Source organism: Protomyctophum parallelum, assembly GCF_964188405.1.
Source record: "Protomyctophum parallelum genome assembly, chromosome: 15".
In the NCBI taxonomy this organism is placed as follows: domain Eukaryota; kingdom Metazoa; phylum Chordata; class Actinopteri; order Myctophiformes; family Myctophidae; genus Protomyctophum; species Protomyctophum parallelum.
The window spans coordinates 33810725-33832218 of record NC_139710.1 but is presented as its reverse complement, the minus strand read 5'-3'; the positions used below and the strand labels follow the sequence as shown (position 1 = coordinate 33832218).

Genomic DNA, 21494 nt, shown 5'->3' with positions numbered 1-21494 from the left:
AGCCGATCCCGCTGCAGTACTCGGGGTACGTCTCGCTCGGGTACTCCGCTTCGGACACGTACCACTTTTGGTTTTTGTCTCGGTACGGCCGGGCGCCCTTGAACACGAAGCCCGTGAACATGTTCCTCCGGGGCGTCACGTCGGGCTTCCAGCCGAGCAGCTCGCCCACCAGGTACGGGGTGTTGACGAAGACGTCGCTGTCCGTCTTCATGACGTAGGCGGCGTGCGGGCAGTGGCGCGCCACCCAGTTCAGGCCCATCAGGGTCTTGGCGGTCAGGTTGCGGTAGGTGTCCGCAAAGTCCTGCTGGAGGATGTCGCCGTGCCTCCGGCTCTCCTCCTCCAGGGAGAGGAGGAGCAGATCGTCCTCCTCCTCCTCCTTCACCCCCAGCAGGAACAGCCGCACCACCCGAGGGCCCGGGGCCCCTCCTCCTCCTCCCCCCCGCCGCCGCAGAGGGCGCTCGGCGCCCCACGTCCGCCGTATGGCGTCTCGTCGCTCCACCTGATGAGCCTCGACGGTGATCAGCAGCACCAGGAACGGAGGCTCCTCCTCCCCCTCCGGGCATTTGTTCTCCTCGTTGATGATGTAGCGGAACGGGCCGGCGGCAGGCCGCTCCGGGCCTCCGCCGGTCCCGGAGAGGAGATCGCCGCCCGGCGGTGCCGCCGGAGGCCCCCGGGCCTCCAGACCGGCCGTCTCCATCCAGCCGCTCACGTTGTAGTACGGGAAGGCGGCAGTCGCGTTGCGATAGGCCGCGAAGGCGAGGATCCCCAGGAGACACGGCAGGAGCGCGGCGGCGACGATGAGCGCTCGGCGGCGGCGGCGGCGGCTCCCCCAGCTCAGGGCGGTCTGGCCCGGACGGCTCCACGCCAACTCGGACAGCACGGGACCGCGCATGGATTACCGTTCAAAGCAGCACAAGAGTTAATGTGTAGAGTATAGATACAATAAGGATGTCAAGATCCAATGTGTAGAGTAGACCGATACAATAAGGATGTCAGCACCGCCAACCTGCATTTATAAACGCTCTTGACGGGGAAGTGTCGTCATCCAACCCCAACAGCACCCTGAGTCAATCGCTGCCACAGATTCTCCTTTTAGGGAAACTGAATTTGGGGACATGGGGGGACATGGGGAGAACATGTGAGGGTACCTACCCTAGGGGACACGGGGAGAACATGTGAGGGTACCTACCCTAGGGAACACGGGGAGAACATGTGAGGGTACCTACCCTAGGGGACACGGGGAGAACATGTGAGGGTACCTACGCTAGGGGACACGGGGAGAACATGTGAGGGTACCTACCCTAGGGGACACGGGGAGAACATGTGAGGGTACCTACCCTAGGGGACACGGGGAGAACATGTGAGGGTACCTACCCTAGGGGACACGGGGAGAACATGTGAGGGTAGCTACCCTAGGGGACACTGAGAGAACATGTGAGGGTACCTACCCTAGGGGACACGGGGAGAACATGCAAACTAATGAGTAATTGCAGCTGACAGCCCAGGAAGCCTAATCGCCCCATAAACTAACTCACTCTTGCCAAGGCCTCATTCACACGTACCAAACAACAATCAAGCAAATGTTAGCTTGTTCTTTTGGGCCACCACAATGCTTTACCAATCGGAGTCACATGGTTTGACCAAACATTTTTGTTTGATGAGGGGGGGAGGGGCAGAACACCACCAGCAATCAGCAATCAAACACAAATGTTTGATCAAACCATGTGACTCCCATTGGAAAAGCATTGTGGTGGCCTAAAAAAACAAAAAAAACCTACCAAACATTTGCTTGATTGGTGTTTGTGTGAATCAGGCCATTACTTATTTATGCGTCATTAATTTAGTCAATAACCATGAAGAACACATCAATGACATTAGAGAGTTGTCGTCAGCTTCAGACAGTTAGTTCACAGTCTGTCCCACAGAGGGCGACATTCACCAGACTAACGCTCACTCAGTGGTGAGATTTGAGTAAAATAAAATGACTTTACTGGAGTACTTCTAAGTTTCAATACTTTTACTTCTACTCCACTTACATCTCAGGTCCAAATATTGTACTTTTACTCCACTACAGTTGTTTGAAAACGTCAGTTACTAGTTACTTTTACTTTATTGCAGAACATAGGCCTACAACATTAACTGAAAGACCAGTTGTCAGACGCCAATGCATATTATGTACTTGAATACCATACTTTTATTTGAGTGTTTCTACCTGTACTTAAATAAATAAATAAAAATACTTTTACTTAAGTTTAAAAAAAAGAGTACTTCTTACAATAAATGTCTGACCAGACCAGTGTTGATTTCGTCGACTAAAGACTAAAACTACCTTTTTCCACTGACGAAAACAGTAAAAAATAAATGGAAACTAAATCAAAACTAAGTTATGGTGACTAAAACTAAGAATAAATATACTGACAATTTCGTCAACAAAAAGAAACTAAACTAAAATGTTAGGAAGGGACTAGTGGACAAGAGATCCTGCAGTATAAGTCAGGAGTAGCCCGCTTTGTACCCGTTTTGTACAAATCGCCACAACTACTCAACGCAGCGTCCGATTGCGGTGAAACTGTGCATGCATATTCCCACTAGGCTGCGGAAGAAATGCCACTTGACAGTTTTCAAATCAGCCTCATGGTGGCGCTACAACAGGCCAAGCCGTGTCTCTCTCTCACACACACACACAAACACACACACACACACACACACACACACACACACACACACACACACACACACACACACACACACACACACACACACACACACGATTATATTACATTTTGCCAAACATCTCACACACACTCCTATACTCCTGGTGGAGACCTGTGCCCAGAAGGGCACTTTTTCTAGTTATCATTATTATTGAAGGTGGTAACAGTCCATTTGCTCAGTACAATATTTCGGGGGCAAATTTAGAATGTGTGCAGGCTTGAGTATGTTGAATCTAGTTTGCAATTGATGAGGATTTAGTTGACACAATAAAATAAAATGGTGATAGTATTCCGTGTGGGGCAGACAGCCTGTCACAGCCAGATTTGGGAGAGCAGCAGCTTTGTTGTTTTGCGAGGAAAGCGGTAAAATGAGACTTTCGTGGTTGTTTTCGTCTCAGATTTAGTCCGACGGAGCGTCACAGTATAACTATGGGGACACAAAAGCGACACAAAAGTAGGACCCGGAAGTATCTCTGGAGGGCCCCGCTCACGTCACGGCTAAAATACTGAAGTATCTCAGGAGGGGGGCGCTCACGTCACGGCTAAAATACTGAATAGCCGCCATTCAGCTCTACTGTAAAGGGCTATCCAGTGCATCTGGTGGAAGACAGTTTTGTTTTGCAAAATTAAATACAAATCCTAAAACAAATGATCAAGGGTGCTTTCAGTTCCTGTATGGAAACTGTCCTCTACATCAGGGACACTCAAATACTGGGGCCACCATTACAAAAATGGCAAGGGGCCAGAGGCCGGTTAATCAAATGACAACATTAATGATACTATGTGATAACCTCTCTATTTTAATTGCTATATTTGTATTTCATAAAGACAAACGCTTGGCCAAAGAGCATTGACCACGCCTCCAGGTCTTAAGTTTAAGTAATAAGACCTGGTACTTAAGACACGTAATATACAGCCCCAAGTAGGGCTGTCGCAATTATCGCATTTATCGCATATCGCGCTATTACAAGTTGAAACCGCAAGGGGGCAGAAAAACCGCACAGGCGCAATAAACCGCAGGATCCCTGACAGTGGGCCGATGGACGCCCTGCAGCGGCCATCGCAGACACAGCGAACGCAGCGAACGTGGAGCCAACAAAGGACTCTTGGTTAGAGACCTCTGCTGAGATCAATGAGCGATGCTCCTGCACTGATTGTGCCCAATCAGTGCAAGAGCAACAGTGCAAGAGAGTTCGAGCAGAAACCAAACTCACTCGCTATCTACAGAAGGAATTATTTACCAATGATGATCCTCGTCTGGTGGCGTGAAAACCAGGCTAGATTCCTTCAACTTTCTAAAATTGCATGCAACATGTGTAGGGCTGTAGGCTATTTGTGCTATAAGTGCACCATCCGAGAGTTTTCCGTGAAGTGGGGAATATCGTTACTGTTCTGTTTGCTGCTTGTCATTAGGCTGATATAGTTGCTCCGTGAGTTTGGAAGTAAAGAAGAGTTGTGTTAAGCTGTATCATTCATGGTCTGCTGATTCACAGGCTCTTCTTTACTTCCAAACTCACGGAGCAACTATCATAATAACAAGCAGCAAACAGAACAATTATCAATTTGCGTTCTTCTCTGAAGCCGTTGCGGGTTATATAGGCAGTTGATGTGTTCCATTTTCATTACCTCTTTCGGTTTTACACCATTCATTTAATATATTAAATTAATATATTAAATTAATGAAGACCAGGACTAATTGAAGATTCATTTTAAATAAACATTGTCGTCTCTGCCATTTATAAAGCAACATAGTAAAGTAACGCTTAGTGTAACTTTCGTTTATTAATAATGTATTTTTTCAATCATTTTAAAGGGGGCTTGAGAACTATATCGCACAGTATCGCATATCGCGCTTCTGAGCCAATTGATCGCACCGCGGTTTAAATTATGTAACCGCGACAGCCCTAGCCCCAAGTATCTTATAAAATACTAAAATGTGTGTTCCTCAACACCACCTCCATCATCAACATGTCAGACAGACTTTGGCAGTGGTTTTCAACCAGTGGTCCGGGGACCACCAGTGGTCCTTGAGGGTGGTCTGGTCCCCTAAATGATGGAGAGTTGGTAACCAAATGGACCCTTTATAAATCTTTAACTCTTGAGAGTGTAAAATGAAACCAAATGGACCCGTACGTGTCTCAATAGTTACATTATTGTTAAACATCTGCATTATTTCATTAAAAATGAAGAAAGAAACAACAGCATATGACATTTTTGGGAATGTCTTTTGAGAATGTCTTGAATAGAGTATTGAAAGGATAGAGACCCCCCCGCTATTCATTTAAGAGGAAGTTGCTCAGTGGCGTTTTGAAGCACCCAGAAGAACCGTCTACTTTCCGCGTTGTTTCCCCCCGATCTGGACACCAAATTTGGTGCCCAAAATGCGGAAGTGCAAACGGACGCTCAGCGCTAAACCCCGGCTGCACGGGGTTTCCTAATCATAACTCCACGGGTCCGCCTGCAGTCCCACCTCTTAGTCCTTGTATTGTAAATCGCCATCTTTCTAGATCCGTTTGGGCCCAGCTGAGCCATTGGCTGGCCCAGACAACGAGGCGGGACTTCCCCCCTTCTTCTTCGTTGGTTTTTATTTTGACTCGACTCCCGATCATAGACTGTAACGGTAGCCACGCCCCTCAGAACATACGCGAATTTATGGTCATTTTTTTAATAAATGGGACCATCGTTTTCCAAAAAGAATATTATGAGAAATGAGACTTTAAACTAGTGACTGGAAGCAGAAAGTATTCATGACCATGTTTATTAAGGTAATACAGTCTCGGTGAAGTTGGGCCCAAATACATGGACCTCTATGGAGATATGGGGTTTTTTTGGGCCCAATGACAGCGCCACAACAGGCCAATATATGAACTTTCAGGAAGTCCCGATTTCCTTTGTGGCTTCACCAAATATCTGTCTGACTGCCCCCCTGGTCAGAACCAGTGATCTGAGGTCATTAACTCACCCAGCTGGTTGGCCTTCCTGAGGCAGGACAGGGACGCGTTGAGCCGAGCACACTCCTCCCCACTGGCCCCGAACCTCTGCAGCTCCTCACACACCTGCTCCTCGTTCATCTCCAACAGGCCTTCCAGCGTCACATCACCCGGGCTCATATCCTGCAACAGGGGTGGGCAAGTTTAACGATGGAGAGGGGGCCACTATAGTTCCACACTCACTCCAGAGGGCCACTATATACAGTATAGTTCCACACTCACTCCAGAGGGCCACTATAGTTCCACTCTCCCTCCAGAGGGCCACTATATATAGTTACACACTCACTCCAGAGGGCCACTATAGTTACACACTCACTCCAGAGGGCCACTATATAGTTCCACACTCGCTCCAGAGGGCCACTATATAGTTCCACACTCGCTCCAGAGGGCCACTATAGTTCCACACTCACTCCAGAGGGCCACTATAATATTTCCACACTCACTCCAGAGGGCCACACTATATTTCCACACTCACTCCAGAGGGCCACTATAGTTACACACTCACTCCAGAGGGCCACTATATATAGTTCCACACTCACTCCAGAGGACCACTATATATAGTTCCACACTCACTCCAGAGGGCCACTATAGTTACACACTCACTCCAGAGGGCCACTATAGTTCCACATTCACTCCAGAGGGCCACTATAGTTACACACTCACTCCAGAGGGCCACTATAGTTCCACACTCACTCCAGAGGGCCACTATAGTTCCACTCACTCCAGAGGGCCACTATAGTTCCACACTCACTCCAGAGGGCCACTATATATAGTTCCACACTCACTCCAGAGGGCCACTATATAGTTCCACACTCACTCCAGAGGGCCACTATAGTTACACACTCACTCCAGAGGGCCACTATAGTTCCACACTCACTCCAGAGGGCCACTATAGTTCCACTCACTCCAGAGGGCCACTATAGTTCCACACTCACTCCAGAGGGCCACTATATATAGTTCCACACTCACTCCAGAGGGCCACTATATAGTTCCACACTCACTCCAGAGGGCCACTATATTTCCACACTCACCCCAGAGGGCCACTATAGTTTCACACTCACTCCAGAGGGCCACTATAATATTTCCACACTCACTCCAGAGGGCCACTATATTTCCACACTCACTCCAGAGGGCCACTATATTTCCACACTCACCCCAGAGGGCCACTATAGTTTCACACTCACTCCAGAGGGCCACTATAATATTTCCACACTCACTCCAGAGGGCCACTATATTTCCACACTCACTCCAGAGGGCCACTATATTTCCACACTCACTCCAGAGGGCCACTATAGTTCCACACTCACTCCAGAGGGCCACTATAGTTCCACACTCACTCCAGAGGGCCACTATATTTCCACACTCACTCCAGAGGGCCACTATAGTTCCACACTCACTCCAGAGGGCCACTATAGTTCCACACTCACTCCAGAGGGCCACTATAATTCCACTCTCCCTCCAGAGGGCCACTATATATAGTTACACACTCACTCCAGAGGGCCACTATAGTTACACACTCACTCCAGAGGGCCACTATAATATTTCCACACTCACTCCAGAGGGCCACACTATATTTCCACACTCACTCCAGAGGGCCACTATAATTACACACTCACTCCAGAGGGCCACTATATATAGTTCCACACTCACTCCAGAGGGCCACTATAGTTCCACATTCACTCCAGAGGGCCACTATAGTTACACACTCACTCCAGAGGGCCACTATATAGTTCCACACTCGCTCCAGAGGGCCACTATATAGTTCCACACTCACTCCAGAGGGCCACTATATAGTTCCACACTCGCTCCAGAGGGCCACTATAGTTACACACTCACTCCAGAGGGCCACTATATAGTTCCACACTCGCTCCAGAGGGCCACTATATAGTTCCACACTCGCTCCAGAGGGCCACTATAGTTCCACACTCACTCCAGAGGGCCACTATAATATTTCCACACTCACTCCAGAGGGCCACACTATATTTCCACACTCACTCCAGAGGGCCACTATAGTTACACACTCACTCCAGAGGGCCACTATATATAGTTCCACACTCACTCCAGAGGGCCACTATAGTTACACACTCACTCCAGAGGGCCACTATAGTTCCACATTCACTCCAGAGGGCCACTATAGTTCCACACTCACTCCAGAGGGCCACTATAGTTCCACTCACTCCAGAGGGCCACTATAGTTCCACACTCACTCCAGAGGGCCACTATATATAGTTCCACACTCACTCCAGAGGGCCACTATATAGTTCCACACTCACTCCAGAGGGCCACTATATTTCCACACTCACCCCAGAGGGCCACTATAGTTCCACACTCACTCCAGAGGGCCACTATAATATTTCCACACTCACTCCAGAGGGCCACTATATTTCCACACTCACTCCAGAGGGCCACTATATTTCCACACTCACTCCAGAGGGCCACTATAGTTCCACACTCACTCCAGAGGGCCACTATAGTTCCACACTCACTCCAGAGGGCCACTATAGTTCCACACTCACTCCAGAGGGCCACGATAGTTCCACACTCACTCCAGAGGGCCATTATATTTCCACACTCACTCCAGAGGGCCACTATATTTCCACACTCACTCCATAGGGCCACTATAGTTCCACATTCACTCCAGAGGGCCACTATAGTTCCACATTCACTCCAGAGGGCCACTATAGTTCCACACTCACTCCAGAGGGCCACTATAGTTCCACATTCACTCCAGAGGGCCACTATGGTTACACACTCACTCCAGAGGGCCACTATAGTTCCACACTCACTCCAGAGGGCCACTATAGTTCCACTCACTCCAGAGGGCCACTATAGTTCCACACTCACTCCAGAGGGCCACTATAGTTCCACACTCACTCCAGAGGGCCACTATAGTTCCACACTCACTCCAGAGGGCCACGATAGTTCCACACTCACTCCAGAGGGCCATTATATTTCCACACTCACTCCAGAGGGCCACTATATTTCCACACTCACTCCATAGGGCCACTATAGTTCCACACTCACTCCAGAGGGCCACTATAGTTCCACACTCACTCCAGAGGGCCACTATATTTCCACACTCACTCCAGAGGGCCACTATAGTTCCACACTCACTCCAGAGGGCCACTATAGTTCCACACTCACTCCAGAGGGCCACTATAATTCCACTCTCCCTCCAGAGGGCCACTATATATAGTTACACACTCACTCCAGAGGGCCACTATAGTTACACACTCACTCCAGAGGGCCACTATATAGTTCCACACTCGCTCCAGAGGGCCACTATATAGTTCCACACTCACTCCAGAGGGCCACTATAATATTTCCACACTCACTCCAGAGGGCCACACTATATTTCCACACTCACTCCAGAGGGCCACTATAATTACACACTCACTCCAGAGGGCCACTATATATAGTTCCACACTCACTCCAGAGGGCCACTATAGTTCCACATTCACTCCAGAGGGCCACTATAGTTACACACTCACTCCAGAGGGCCACTATATAGTTCCACACTCGCTCCAGAGGGCCACTATATAGTTCCACACTCACTCCAGAGGGCCACTATATAGTTCCACACTCGCTCCAGAGGGCCACTATAGTTACACACTCACTCCAGAGGGCCACTATATAGTTCCACACTCGCTCCAGAGGGCCACTATATAGTTCCACACTCGCTCCAGAGGGCCACTATAGTTCCACACTCACTCCAGAGGGCCACTATAATATTTCCACACTCACTCCAGAGGGCCACACTATATTTCCACACTCACTCCAGAGGGCCACTATAGTTACACACTCACTCCAGAGGGCCACTATATATAGTTCCACACTCACTCCAGAGGGCCACTATAGTTACACACTCACTCCAGAGGGCCACTATAGTTCCACATTCACTCCAGAGGGCCACTATAGTTCCACACTCACTCCAGAGGGCCACTATAGTTCCACTCACTCCAGAGGGCCACTATAGTTCCACACTCACTCCAGAGGGCCACTATATATAGTTCCACACTCACTCCAGAGGGCCACTATATAGTTCCACACTCACTCCAGAGGGCCACTATATTTCCACACTCACCCCAGAGGGCCACTATAGTTCCACACTCACTCCAGAGGGCCACTATAATATTTCCACACTCACTCCAGAGGGCCACTATATTTCCACACTCACTCCAGAGGGCCACTATATTTCCACACTCACTCCAGAGGGCCACTATAGTTCCACACTCACTCCAGAGGGCCACTATAGTTCCACACTCACTCCAGAGGGCCACTATAGTTCCACACTCACTCCAGAGGGCCACGATAGTTCCACACTCACTCCAGAGGGCCATTATATTTCCACACTCACTCCAGAGGGCCACTATATTTCCACACTCACTCCATAGGGCCACTATAGTTCCACATTCACTCCAGAGGGCCACTATAGTTCCACATTCACTCCAGAGGGCCACTATAGTTCCACACTCACTCCAGAGGGCCACTATAGTTCCACATTCACTCCAGAGGGCCACTATAGTTACACACTCACTCCAGAGGGCCACTATAGTTCCACACTCACTCCAGAGGGCCACTATAGTTCCACTCACTCCAGAGGGCCACTATAGTTCCACACTCACTCCAGAGGGCCACTATATATAGTTCCACACTCACTCCAGAGGGCCACTATATAGTTCCACACTCACTCCAGAGGGCCACTATATTTCCACACTCACCCCAGAGGGCCACTATAGTTCCACACTCACTCCAGAGGGCCACTATAATATTTCCACACTCACTCCAGAGGGCCACTATAATTCCACACTCACTCCAGAGGGCCACTATATTTCCACACTCACTCCAGAGGGCCACTATAGTTCCACACTCACTCCAGAGGGCCACTATAGTTCCACACTCACTCCAGAGGGCCACTATAGTTCCACACTCACTCCAGAGGGCCACGATAGTTCCACACTCACTCCAGAGGGCCATTATATTTCCACACTCACTCCAGAGGGCCACTATATTTCCACACTCACTCCATAGGGCCACTATAGTTCCACATTCACTCCAGAGGGCCACTATAGTTCCACATTCACTCCAGAGGGCCACTATAGTTCCACACTCACTCCAGAGGGCCACTATATATAGTTCCACACTCACTCCAGAGGGCCACTATATATAGTTCTACACTCACTCCAGAGGGCCACACCATATTTCCACACTCACTCCAGAGGGCCACTATAATATTTCCACACTCACTCCAGAGGGCTACTATATTTCCACACTCACTCCAGAGGGCCACTATAATATTTCCACACTCACTCCAGAGGGCTACTATATTTCCACACTCACTCCAGAGGGCCACTATATTTCCACACTCACTCCAGAGGGCCACTATAGTTCCACACTCACGCCAGAGGGCCACTATATTTCCACACTCACTCCAGAGGGCCACTATATTTCCACACTCACTCCAGAGGGCCACTATAATATTTCCACACTCACTCCAGAGGGCCACTATAGTTCCACTCACTCCAGAGGGCCACTATATTTCCACACTCACTCCAGAAGGCCACCATATTTCCACACTCACTCCAGAGGGCCACTATAGTTCCACACTCACTCCAGAGGGCCACTATATTTCCACACTCACTCCAGAGGGCCACTATAGTTCCACACTCACGCCAGAGGGCCACTATATTTCCACACTCACTTCAGAGGGCCACTATATTTCCACACTCACTCCAGAGGGCCACTATAATATTTCCACACTCACTCCAGAGGGCCACTATAGTTCCACACTCACGCCAGAGGGCCACTATATTTCCACACTCACTCCAGAGGGCCACTATATTTCCACACTCACTCCAGAGGGCCACTATAATATTTCCACACTCACTCCAGAGGGCCACTATAGTTCCACACTCACGCCAGGGAGCCACGTTGCATATTACTGTCTCAAAACGCGTCGCACTGCGGCGCGTTTTGAGCTATTTCCAGTACTTACCTGTGTCACTTCCTTCCTCAGGTTGACGATGCGGAACCAGTGTCCGAGGCGGGGGAAGTCCTGCAGCTCAGCACTGCAGCGCTCCTCTAAGGCCACTCTGCACTTACAGGACAGCTGGCGGCTGAAGTATCTCACCAGCTTCCCCTGGGGAAGGAACAGTGGGAAGGAACAGTGGGAAGGGACAGTGGGAAGGAACAGTGTGAAGGAACAGTGGGAAGGAACAGTGGGAAGGGACAGTGGGAAGGAACAGTGGGAAGGAACAGAGGGAAGGAACAGTGGGACTTTTAATTCAGGAAAAGTAGATGCAATATTAACCCATTTTGACCTGGGAACGATTCAGTGGTTCTCAAACATTTTCATGTCAAGGACCCCCAAGAATATATGTAATTGGCCGCCGAACCCCATCTGAAAATATGTTGTTCCAAGGACCCCCCCCCCCCCCCCCCAGAAGCAAAGATTTGAGTTAAAAACTTTGGCTCTGATAAAAAAGTTGGGGAACCACTGCTTTAACTATACTATATGCCGTCAGACAAGTCAGACAACCCATTTAAAGAATATATATTCAAACATTTGCGCCACATTTTCACGATTAAAAAAAAATAGCAGTCCTACAAGCTCGTAGCGCGGCATTTTTCAATAGCTAAAGTATAACATAATGCTTAAAACACCAAAAGGGTAAAAGGCCTGTACTCCTTTACTTACCGGTAAGTAAACATACAAAAGTATTGGCATCAAAATATACTTACCCTACACCCCCCTCTCTCTCTCTCCCCCTCTCTCCCTCTCTCTCCTCCCCTCTCCCCCCCCTCCCCCCTCTCTCTCTCTCTCTCGCATCGACGTTTATTTCCTCAAAAATACAATCGCCTATAAACACAAACGCCTGCCGACTGGTGGGCAACCTTACCGGGCTTTTCATGGTGACCGTACAGGCGAGACATCCAAACTTTGCATGGCGACCCATATTTGGGGCGAACATACCTGTTACTCTACTTTCTGCAACAGGGGTTCCCAAACCTTTTCAGGACAGACCTTAGAATATATGAATAGAGACGGCACCGGATTTCTCCTCCCATCCACTTGCATTAAGTTGCTCTAAAGCGCATGAGGCGATTTCACTCCTCCTTCCGGGTAGGAACAGAGTGCATTCTGGGATGGATTGGACCCAAACACATGAACGCTCTGCCGTTGACTATCATTGCACACGTTTACGTGTGTTCACGTATGAAACAGCATTCACGTGTCATGTGCGCAATGATAGTCAACGGACCAGTGCGTTCATGTGTTTGGGTCCAAACTGCAACACCAAATTCAAACATTTCCAAATTCGCCTCAGGGTTTCCTCCGGGTGCCGTCTCTATTCATATATACTCTAGGCCAGAAGAGAAATTTACACAAACAGTACAATACCCTATTTAAAAAACAGTGACAATAGAACAGGGGTTTTCAACTGGTTATGAACCAGGGACCACCACTGACTGAGAATCAACCTGGGGACCACTGCTGTGTTGGGAAGAGGGGGGATATTGGTGTGGTGTGGGGGAAGATATTAAACTTATGTTGCTGTTCATTGTAACTTACTGTAAGCATGAGTGAGCAGACACGTGTGATTGATTATGGGCACATTTCCTTATAATGGTGACTCAACCAGGCAAACCGGTACGGTTTTCCTTGAGATTCTAACTCCCTTTTCTGTGGAAGTTCTTGACGTCCGACTTCCCAAAACGTCATCATGTCACCAGGTCATTTACTGCACTTTTTCTCAACTTGTGGTACAATGGATACAATAAATTAAAATACAAATCTTCACTTTCCTACATTACTAGATGCATGGTCAGGGACCACATGCAATACCTTCACGGACCACCAGTGGTCCACGGACCACCAGTTGAAAACCCATGCAATAGAACAATGCATCACAGAACATTGTGAACTTGTAGATCTGCTATTTTTACACTATAGGAATACAGGTGTCCTTTCCTCCCTAAAGCTCACCCTTTAGGTGTTTTAAACATTGTGTTATACTTTAGCTATTGAAAAATAGCAGATCTACAAGCTCATAGCGTGGCACCGAGTGCCGCGCTACGAACTTGTAGGTCTGCTATTTTCAAAGAATCTTGAAAATCTGGTGCAAATCTTTGAATATTATATTCTTTCAGAGTGAACGTTTTTAACGTTTTTAACAACATATTGTCAGATGGGGGTCGGCGGCCAATTACATATAGTCTTATTCTTAGGGCTCCTTGACATGAACATGTTTGAGAAACATGAGGTTTTTCAGAAAACTGCCAGGATTTAGAAGACATCTGTAGAATCTGTGTGACAGACAGATGACTGCAGAATAATGCCAATCACAGTAATTGCATTGTCACTAGCCTTAGTATAGCCTATAGTGTGTGTGTGTGTGTGTGTGTGTGTGTGTGTGTGTGTGTGTGTGTGTGTGTGTGTGTGTGTGTGTGTGTGTGTGTGTGTGTGTGTGTGTGTGTGTGTGTGTGTGTGTGTGTGTGTGTGTGTGTGTGTGTGAGAGAGAGAGAGAGAGAGAGAGAGAGAGAGTTTGATTGATTGATTGAAATATTTATTAACAGTTTGCAGAATTACAGTACATTTCCAGCACAACTCAATACAAAGACTGCATGTTAACTGTTAGTGGACGACCCAAAGCACTACACTTGTTTACAAGAGGGTCCACCATGTTCAATTCATCAAAACATTTAGAGACGGAGAGAGAGAGAGAGAGAGAGAGAGAGAGAGAGAGAGAGAGAGAGAGAGAGAGAGAGTGTGTGTGTGAGCATAGCCGGGGAGCCCAAAACTTGAAGGAGTAAAGGAGCAGAGATTAATCAAACTAGGGGGTTTTGCACGAGAAACACCCCTTGGCCTAAATTTGGCCATAGCCACTTGTGTGCTGACCTCATCACATTTGAAATGGCTGTTTTTAGGCCAAGCCGCAAGGAGTGTTTTTCGTGCAAAACTAATGCTTGAAATGGATTCAGAATCATGAAAACCCCCTAGTTTGACATGTCACAGCATGCTACTTAAAAAGCATGATGAAATGTGGACATTTTGCCTTATATTGGTCTATGGTGTGGTATAAAAAATGGCCATAACTTTTCTTTTTGGCGATATTTCCAGCAGAGCAGAGCTCTCATTCTGTGAGAGACCTTAATGACCAGATGACTAGAAAAAACACAAATAACTAGAAAAAGTGCCCTTCTGGGCACAGGTCTCCACCAGGAGGATAGGAGAGTGTGGCTTGGGAAGCCGTGGATATGCACGGTGCTACCCCCATCTAATAGGCACCTGGCTACTTGGCTTTGCATTGGTGCATCTATCCAAATGGTACCTGTCTGCAGTATATACTGTAGGCTACTATTGTCAGAGTTGCTTGCTACGTAGCCTACACTACTAACTGCATCTGCAATACTGTGGTCAGCCTGTCTGTCGTTGCCGTGGTCGGCGCGTCTATCATGCGCTGTATATTGACTGGCTGTTTGATTGCAAACTGTTTTGTGGTGTCTGCGCCCGCACTCTTCACAGTGAATGCCCTGCCTACCAGACATACAAAACACCTGCCTTGTTTCCTCAATTCTCTTCTTAGTTCAACAGTCAGTTCAGTACAGTTCTTGCATTTGTGATTACCATTACAGAATATACATTTTGAATCATCTCTGAAACTCACAGCATGGAATGCAGCTGTCGAGGCAGCGCCGCCGCTGTAGGTTTTCCTTTTTTCCGTTCTTTTCTCCCAGTTGCGCTCTGTAGCAACTCATAATGTAATAGCAACTCATAATGTAATAAGGGCTCAAAAAGGCTCATAATGTAATAAGTTAAATGTAATAAAAACTCATAATGTAATAATCAGCTCATAATGTAATAAAATCATGAACGTAATAACAGATTTTTCAAAAAAAAGACGTGTTACATTATGAGTTGCCTTAATAGGCAGCTCATAATGTAACTAGAGAGACTGTGTACCAATTTGCGCGATGTTTGGACAAAATCTGTATGTGTACTGTGCAAAAACTTGTTTTGCACAAAGCGGCCTCCTGGTGGCGCTATAACAGGCCGTTCTGGAAATTTTGGCGCAGAGGTTGATCGTTGGCATCCAGGGAGTGTGTGTGCAAAATTTGGCATCGACCGGGTTAACGGTGCCGGAGATTAGCTGCTCACGGACACACACACGGACGGACGGACACACGGACGGAACGGACGGAGTGCAAAACATACTCTCCCCCCATGCCTTCGGCCTGGTGGAGACAAAAAGTATGTCATCATGACATCACAGGTCCTCTCAAATTTTGGGTGACTATATGGGCTCCATTTTCGTCACCGCTAAACCCCTTATCCCTAAACTTCTTTGCCTTTTTTTTTAATAGTTAAAATGGCCAGTCTACAAGCTCACGATGTGTCAATGTAGATCGGCTACTAACTATTCAAAAATGTTTAGGGATAAGGGGTTTAGCGGTGACGAAAATGGAGCCCTATATGGCTCCCCGGGCGGTCACTTGGGGTTGGGGGGCCACCTATCTCTGCACCTCACTGCCTCACTGCTGAGGGCCCCCAGACAGTATAGGCCTATACCACCTATCTCTGCACCTCACTGCCTCACTGCTGAGGGCCCCCAGACAGTATAGGCCTATACCACCTATCTCTGCACCTCACTGCCTCACTGCTGAGGCCCCCAGACAGTAGGCCTATACCACCTATCTCTGCACCTCACTGCCTCACTGCTGAGGGCCCCCAGACAGTATAGGCCTATATACCCACCTATCTCTGCACCTCACTGCCTCACTGCTGAGGCCCCCAGACAGTAGGCCTATACCACCTATCTCTGCACCTCACTGCCTCACTGCTGAGGGCCCCCAGACAGTATAGGCCTATATACCCACCTATCTCTGCACCTCACTGCCTCACTGCTGAGGACCCCCAGACAGTAGGCCTACAGTATATACCCACCTATCTCTGCACCTCACTGCCTCACTGCTGAGGGCCCCCAGACAGTATAGGCCTATATACCCACCTATCTCTGCACCTCACTGCCTCACTGCTGAGGACCCCCAGACAGTAGGCCTACAGTATATACCCACCTATCTCTGCACCTCACTGCCTCACTGCTGAGGACCCCCAGACAGTAGGCCTATACCACCTATCTCTGCACCTCACTGCCAGGGACTTGGTGAGGGCCCCCAGACACTAGGCCTGAGGACCCCCAGACAGTAGGCCTGAGGACCCCCAGACAGTAGGCCTGTACCCTATGCAGCTAAACAATAGGGTATATGATGTGCTATGCAGTGTTGATTTCGTCGACTTTAAAACTAAGACGAAAAATGTTTGTCGACTACCTTTTTTCGCTGACGAAAACTAAATGAAAACTAAGCTATGATGACTAAAACTAAGACCAAATGTACTGACAATTTCGTCAACAAATAAAAACTAGACTAAAATGTTAGGAAGGGACTAGTGGACAAGAGATCCAGTATAAGTCATTTTACACTTTGACTAAAATGTGACTGAAACTAAATGAAAAACTTTTGAAGAGACTAAAACTAAAATCTAAATTTGCTGCCAAAAACAACACTGGCGCTTATGATGATGTTCTAGTGTTTTGGTACCACACCGTATACACACCATGGTAGAGCTATACTATTACGTAACGCAGCGTAACACCGTTTAGGGAATACCCTAGCTGGCTGGGCACATTTAAGACGCCTCATGCTTGTGAATCATTTGGAGTAGCCCAATAATATACACTTGCATAACAGCAGAGAGGCCTGGCTGGATGGATGGATGGATGGATGGATGGATGGATGGATGGATGGATGGATGGATGGATGGATGCAGTGTACTGTGAGGACAGAATCTGTCCGACAGATGCGCATCAATAGATGATCAAATGCATCCATTTGTGTAACTCCTATGGAGACAAATTATGGAACCAAACGGTGCCGTTCCATTTTGTGTAGGCTACACTTCTTTCTGGGTTAAATGGACTGAGGATTTGACAGTTGTTGTAGGCTGGCTGCTATAGTACATGTCATGAGGCCTCGGCGTTCCCACATTATAGGCTATAGAATAGTGATGGAGAGAGAGCGGTCGAAGGAAAGCCACCTGCAGCATGCGCACACTGCAGCCCTTATATGGCTCCTTGATTTATTGCACTGCACTATAACAGAACAGATAGCAGTAATAGGGCCTATAGGCTATACTACACACACAACATGTAGTCCTATTTATTATAGCACGTTCCTGCAGTTGACAGGCAGGAGAAGGTGTATTTCTGGAGGGTGGCCTGAGTTGAAAAGACATGACAACAACCCCCATATAGCCTAATTGACTTGGATGCAAGACAAGACGCGCATGGTTGTTTTTTGTTCTCGTTGTGCCTGGCTGAAAGAGATGATGATGATGAGATGCTGCCTAATTGTTCTTACCTCCAGCGTTCGTATCTCTTTCTGTGTCAGGTCGTTGGATGTGGCACATTTGGTCCGTAAGCCCTCCAAACTGGAGATGCTTATGTCAATCATGTTCTGCACCAACTCGCACTGCTGCAAAGCTTTCTGCAAACTAAGGCGCTGCTCCTCTTCGCTTCTTGTCGTCTCCTCCTCGTCCATAGTTTGCGAGCAAGTGTTCTTTTTTTTTGTATTTGCACTTAAAAAGAAATCTGTTCAGAACAGAAGCGTGGAAGAGGAGGTCTCCTCCTCCTCCTCCACAAAACAAATCAACCTGCAAAACGCCATGGAAAAAGCGCCACAAACACAATCATTTTCTAACTAAAGGCTCGTCATAACAATAAAAGCAGACGTGAGCCTAGCTGTCAGTGAGAGAGAGAGAGAGAGAGACAGAGAGGACTCCATTCGCCAACAGTCAGTCCTCCTCGCAGTTCCAGCCGTAACGGTTTCACCACCAAGGTGTCTCTGAGTGAGTCTGATTGTAACTAAAGGTTTACGTCAAACAAACACACAAACACAACGTGAACGCGGTGGTCTGAGAGAGGGAGGGAGGGAGCTGGGAGACCCCCAGAAGCAGCATCCATGGACCACCGTCCGTCTCCTCCTCCGAGTCCTCCGTCAAAGAAAGAAAGACAGCCAATCTCTATCTCTATCTGCTCAACGCATCGGAACCGCTGTCTACTCTGCACGGATCGGAGCGGTGCTGAAGAAAGGCCTGATCATTTCAGAGGTGGTGCTGGTTGGTTGGTGCGTGTGTGTGTGTGTGTGTGTGTGTGTGTGTGTGTGTGTGTGTGTGTGTGTGTGTGTGTGTGTGTGTGGTGTGTGTCATGTGTGAGTTGGATCATGATCGTCGTGCGTCCCCCGTGCGTGTCTTCCAGCGGCTGCTGCTGTGCTGCATCCCCGGTTCGCCACCAGAATCACCACCACCAGAACCACCACCACCAGAACCGCCACACACCGACATCATGTTCCCTGCTGCTGGCTGTCAATCAAATCCGCGGCGATGGCAACAGGCGTCGCATCGCTGCATCGCGGGAAGAAGAAAGACCATGTAGGAGCTGCTGCCCGCTGCTCTCGCGATATCGACCGCGAACTATAGCTTCACTGACTGTTTCAACTTTAAGTCCTAAAGAAAGGTGTTCACAGTTCACTTTGCTTTTGATGACGTGCACCTGCGGTAAACGAACCCATGGGGGCCGGCTGTAGCTGACGTGACGTTTGTGTTGCCCTACTGCTCACAATAGAACCCCCTTGATTTTTTTTTTTTTTTTAATAGGGTTATCTCTGGGTCCATCGTAAAATATTCTGTATTGATTAGCCTATACTGTGCAAATGGTTCCATTTCAATTTGGGATCATATTGAGTTTTTTCGTTAATTATATTCTTTTTGAGCGGTGCCTCCATTCCATTACGCAGCTATAGTGTGTATGTCTGTCCTGTATGTCTGTATGTCCCCACAGACAGCTGCAACACCCAGAGTGGCCAGTAGGCTACAGCACATAGTAAAGTGTAGCCTACTTTCGGTCGCCGGAACATTCAGACCCCATGGGGAACGCGCCCATGGGGTCTGAATGTTCCGGCGACCGACGGGGACCCCCACGGCCCCACGCGGTAACCGCATGTCATTTCTTAACTGTTTCGCATGCGGGGCGGCTCACTGTTACCTGGGTCTGGATGTTCCAGGAACCTCCCGAGGTTACTGTCATCTCTCGGACAAGGTTCGGCGGTGGCTCAGCGGTAGAGTGGCTGGGTTGCCAGTTCGAACCCTGTGGGCTCCCCCAGAGTTAGTGTCGAAGTGTCCTTGAGCAAGACACTGAACCCCTAATTGCTCCTGATGTGCAGGTTGGTGCCTTGCATGGTTTCCGCCGCCATCGGTGTGTGAATGTGTGTGTGAATGGGTGAATGTAATTAATGCACAATCTATGTAAAGCGCATTGGATAAAGGCGCTACATAAGTGCACCATGTATTTACCGGTATACAGTTTCTGCATGGGGGTCTGGATGTTGAGCACAGTACAGTACACTAGTACAGTATAACTATAACAATAAATGTAGAGTTGCACCGCTCAGTTCACACAGGTGTGCATTTTATAGTGACTCATATAGGAATAGACTATAGTGACAACCAATAGTCACATGGTGACCACCGGAGAGACGGGTGGGTGACAGCCGGAATGTAGACGGCACCCAAGATCTGGGTTGGCGTGGCGCCCCAGACCGAGGAAGCAACAAACCCATGCATGCATGCCTTTAGGAGCAGGGACAAATTAGCCATTGGGCCAGGCAGTGGGGCCCATGGGGCAAATGTTACCGGCCCATGGGGGCCCTCGTGGGGGTTGATCTGTCCCTGTTTAGGAGGGCCATTCAAGCCGACGTAGACTATAATGCATGTCAAACTGGGCCCGGGGGGTCCCTGAAATGAAACGGGTTGAGAATCACTGCTAGAGCCCTGCTGGCATATCTCTTCAAATGCGGGTCCACGGCTCACGCGGGCAAAAGAAGTGTCAATTTGGGGGTCCTTGACATGAAAAGGTTTGGGAACCTGCACTGACCTATACAATGCGCACGCACGCACGCACGCACGCACACACACACACACACACACACACACACACACACACACACACACACACACACACACACACACACAAACACAAGGGACTCTTTTCGCTCCTATGCCACCAAAATGTGGAACGCCCTACCAACAGTCAGTAAGACATGTAAATGCCTTGACTCCTTCAAAACCTCTCTCAGAGGGGCACCTGCCACCGGTAACAAGAAGACTCGCCCCGTTTCTGTTTTCCTCCCAGAATTTTCCCCAGTGAGGGGTGGGAGAGGCTGGACCGGGCTGGACAGCAGACGGCTGGACTTTGAATTTCTCTAACTATAAACTTTCATGACAGCAGAACAGCCTAAGTACAAATATAATTTATGAAAAGCTACTACAGTGAAGTCTGTTCACAGAAGTTGTTGTAGGATATGTGGGGATTATCTGACGAGGTACCATTTGAGGGGGCAAAACCTTACATATACTAAATAATACTAAATTGTTTATAGGTTCAATATAAATCAAATAATATAGCCTTTCCACAGGAATATATTTTTATATTTTTCCAAAAAGAATACAAACAGCCAATAGCATATTACAAAGTTATCCCCCTCACTGGGGAAAGTTCCGGGAGGAAAAACGGGCAAGCACCGGGGCGAGTAGGCCTAGTCCAGTATTCCCTGCCACCTACGGACGGCTGCAATTCGAAACTGCATGGCCCCCATAAAAGTCTGTATGTTTCTTTTCCCTTTTTACCTCCTTTATGATGAATTCCTGTTCTTCTTTTTTTGCTATATAGAAGTG

At 48.2% G+C, this 21494-nt stretch overlaps 1 protein-coding gene across 1 annotated transcript in view; it reads right to left on the bottom strand.

Moving 5' to 3' along the window:
- Positions 1–18304, bottom strand: part of ksr2 (kinase suppressor of ras 2) — a gene marked incomplete at both ends in the record, with an annotated part of 122792 nt that extends 104488 nt beyond the window's left edge. The window contains 3 exons of the mRNA XM_083784359.1: positions 5677–5827; positions 11700–11843; positions 18125–18304. Coding sequence (XP_083640485.1) covers positions 5677–5827; positions 11700–11843; positions 18125–18304 — 475 coding nt within the window. The remainder of the gene's footprint in view (positions 1–5676; positions 5828–11699; positions 11844–18124) is intronic.
- Between the last annotated feature and the right edge of the window lie 3190 nt (positions 18305–21494).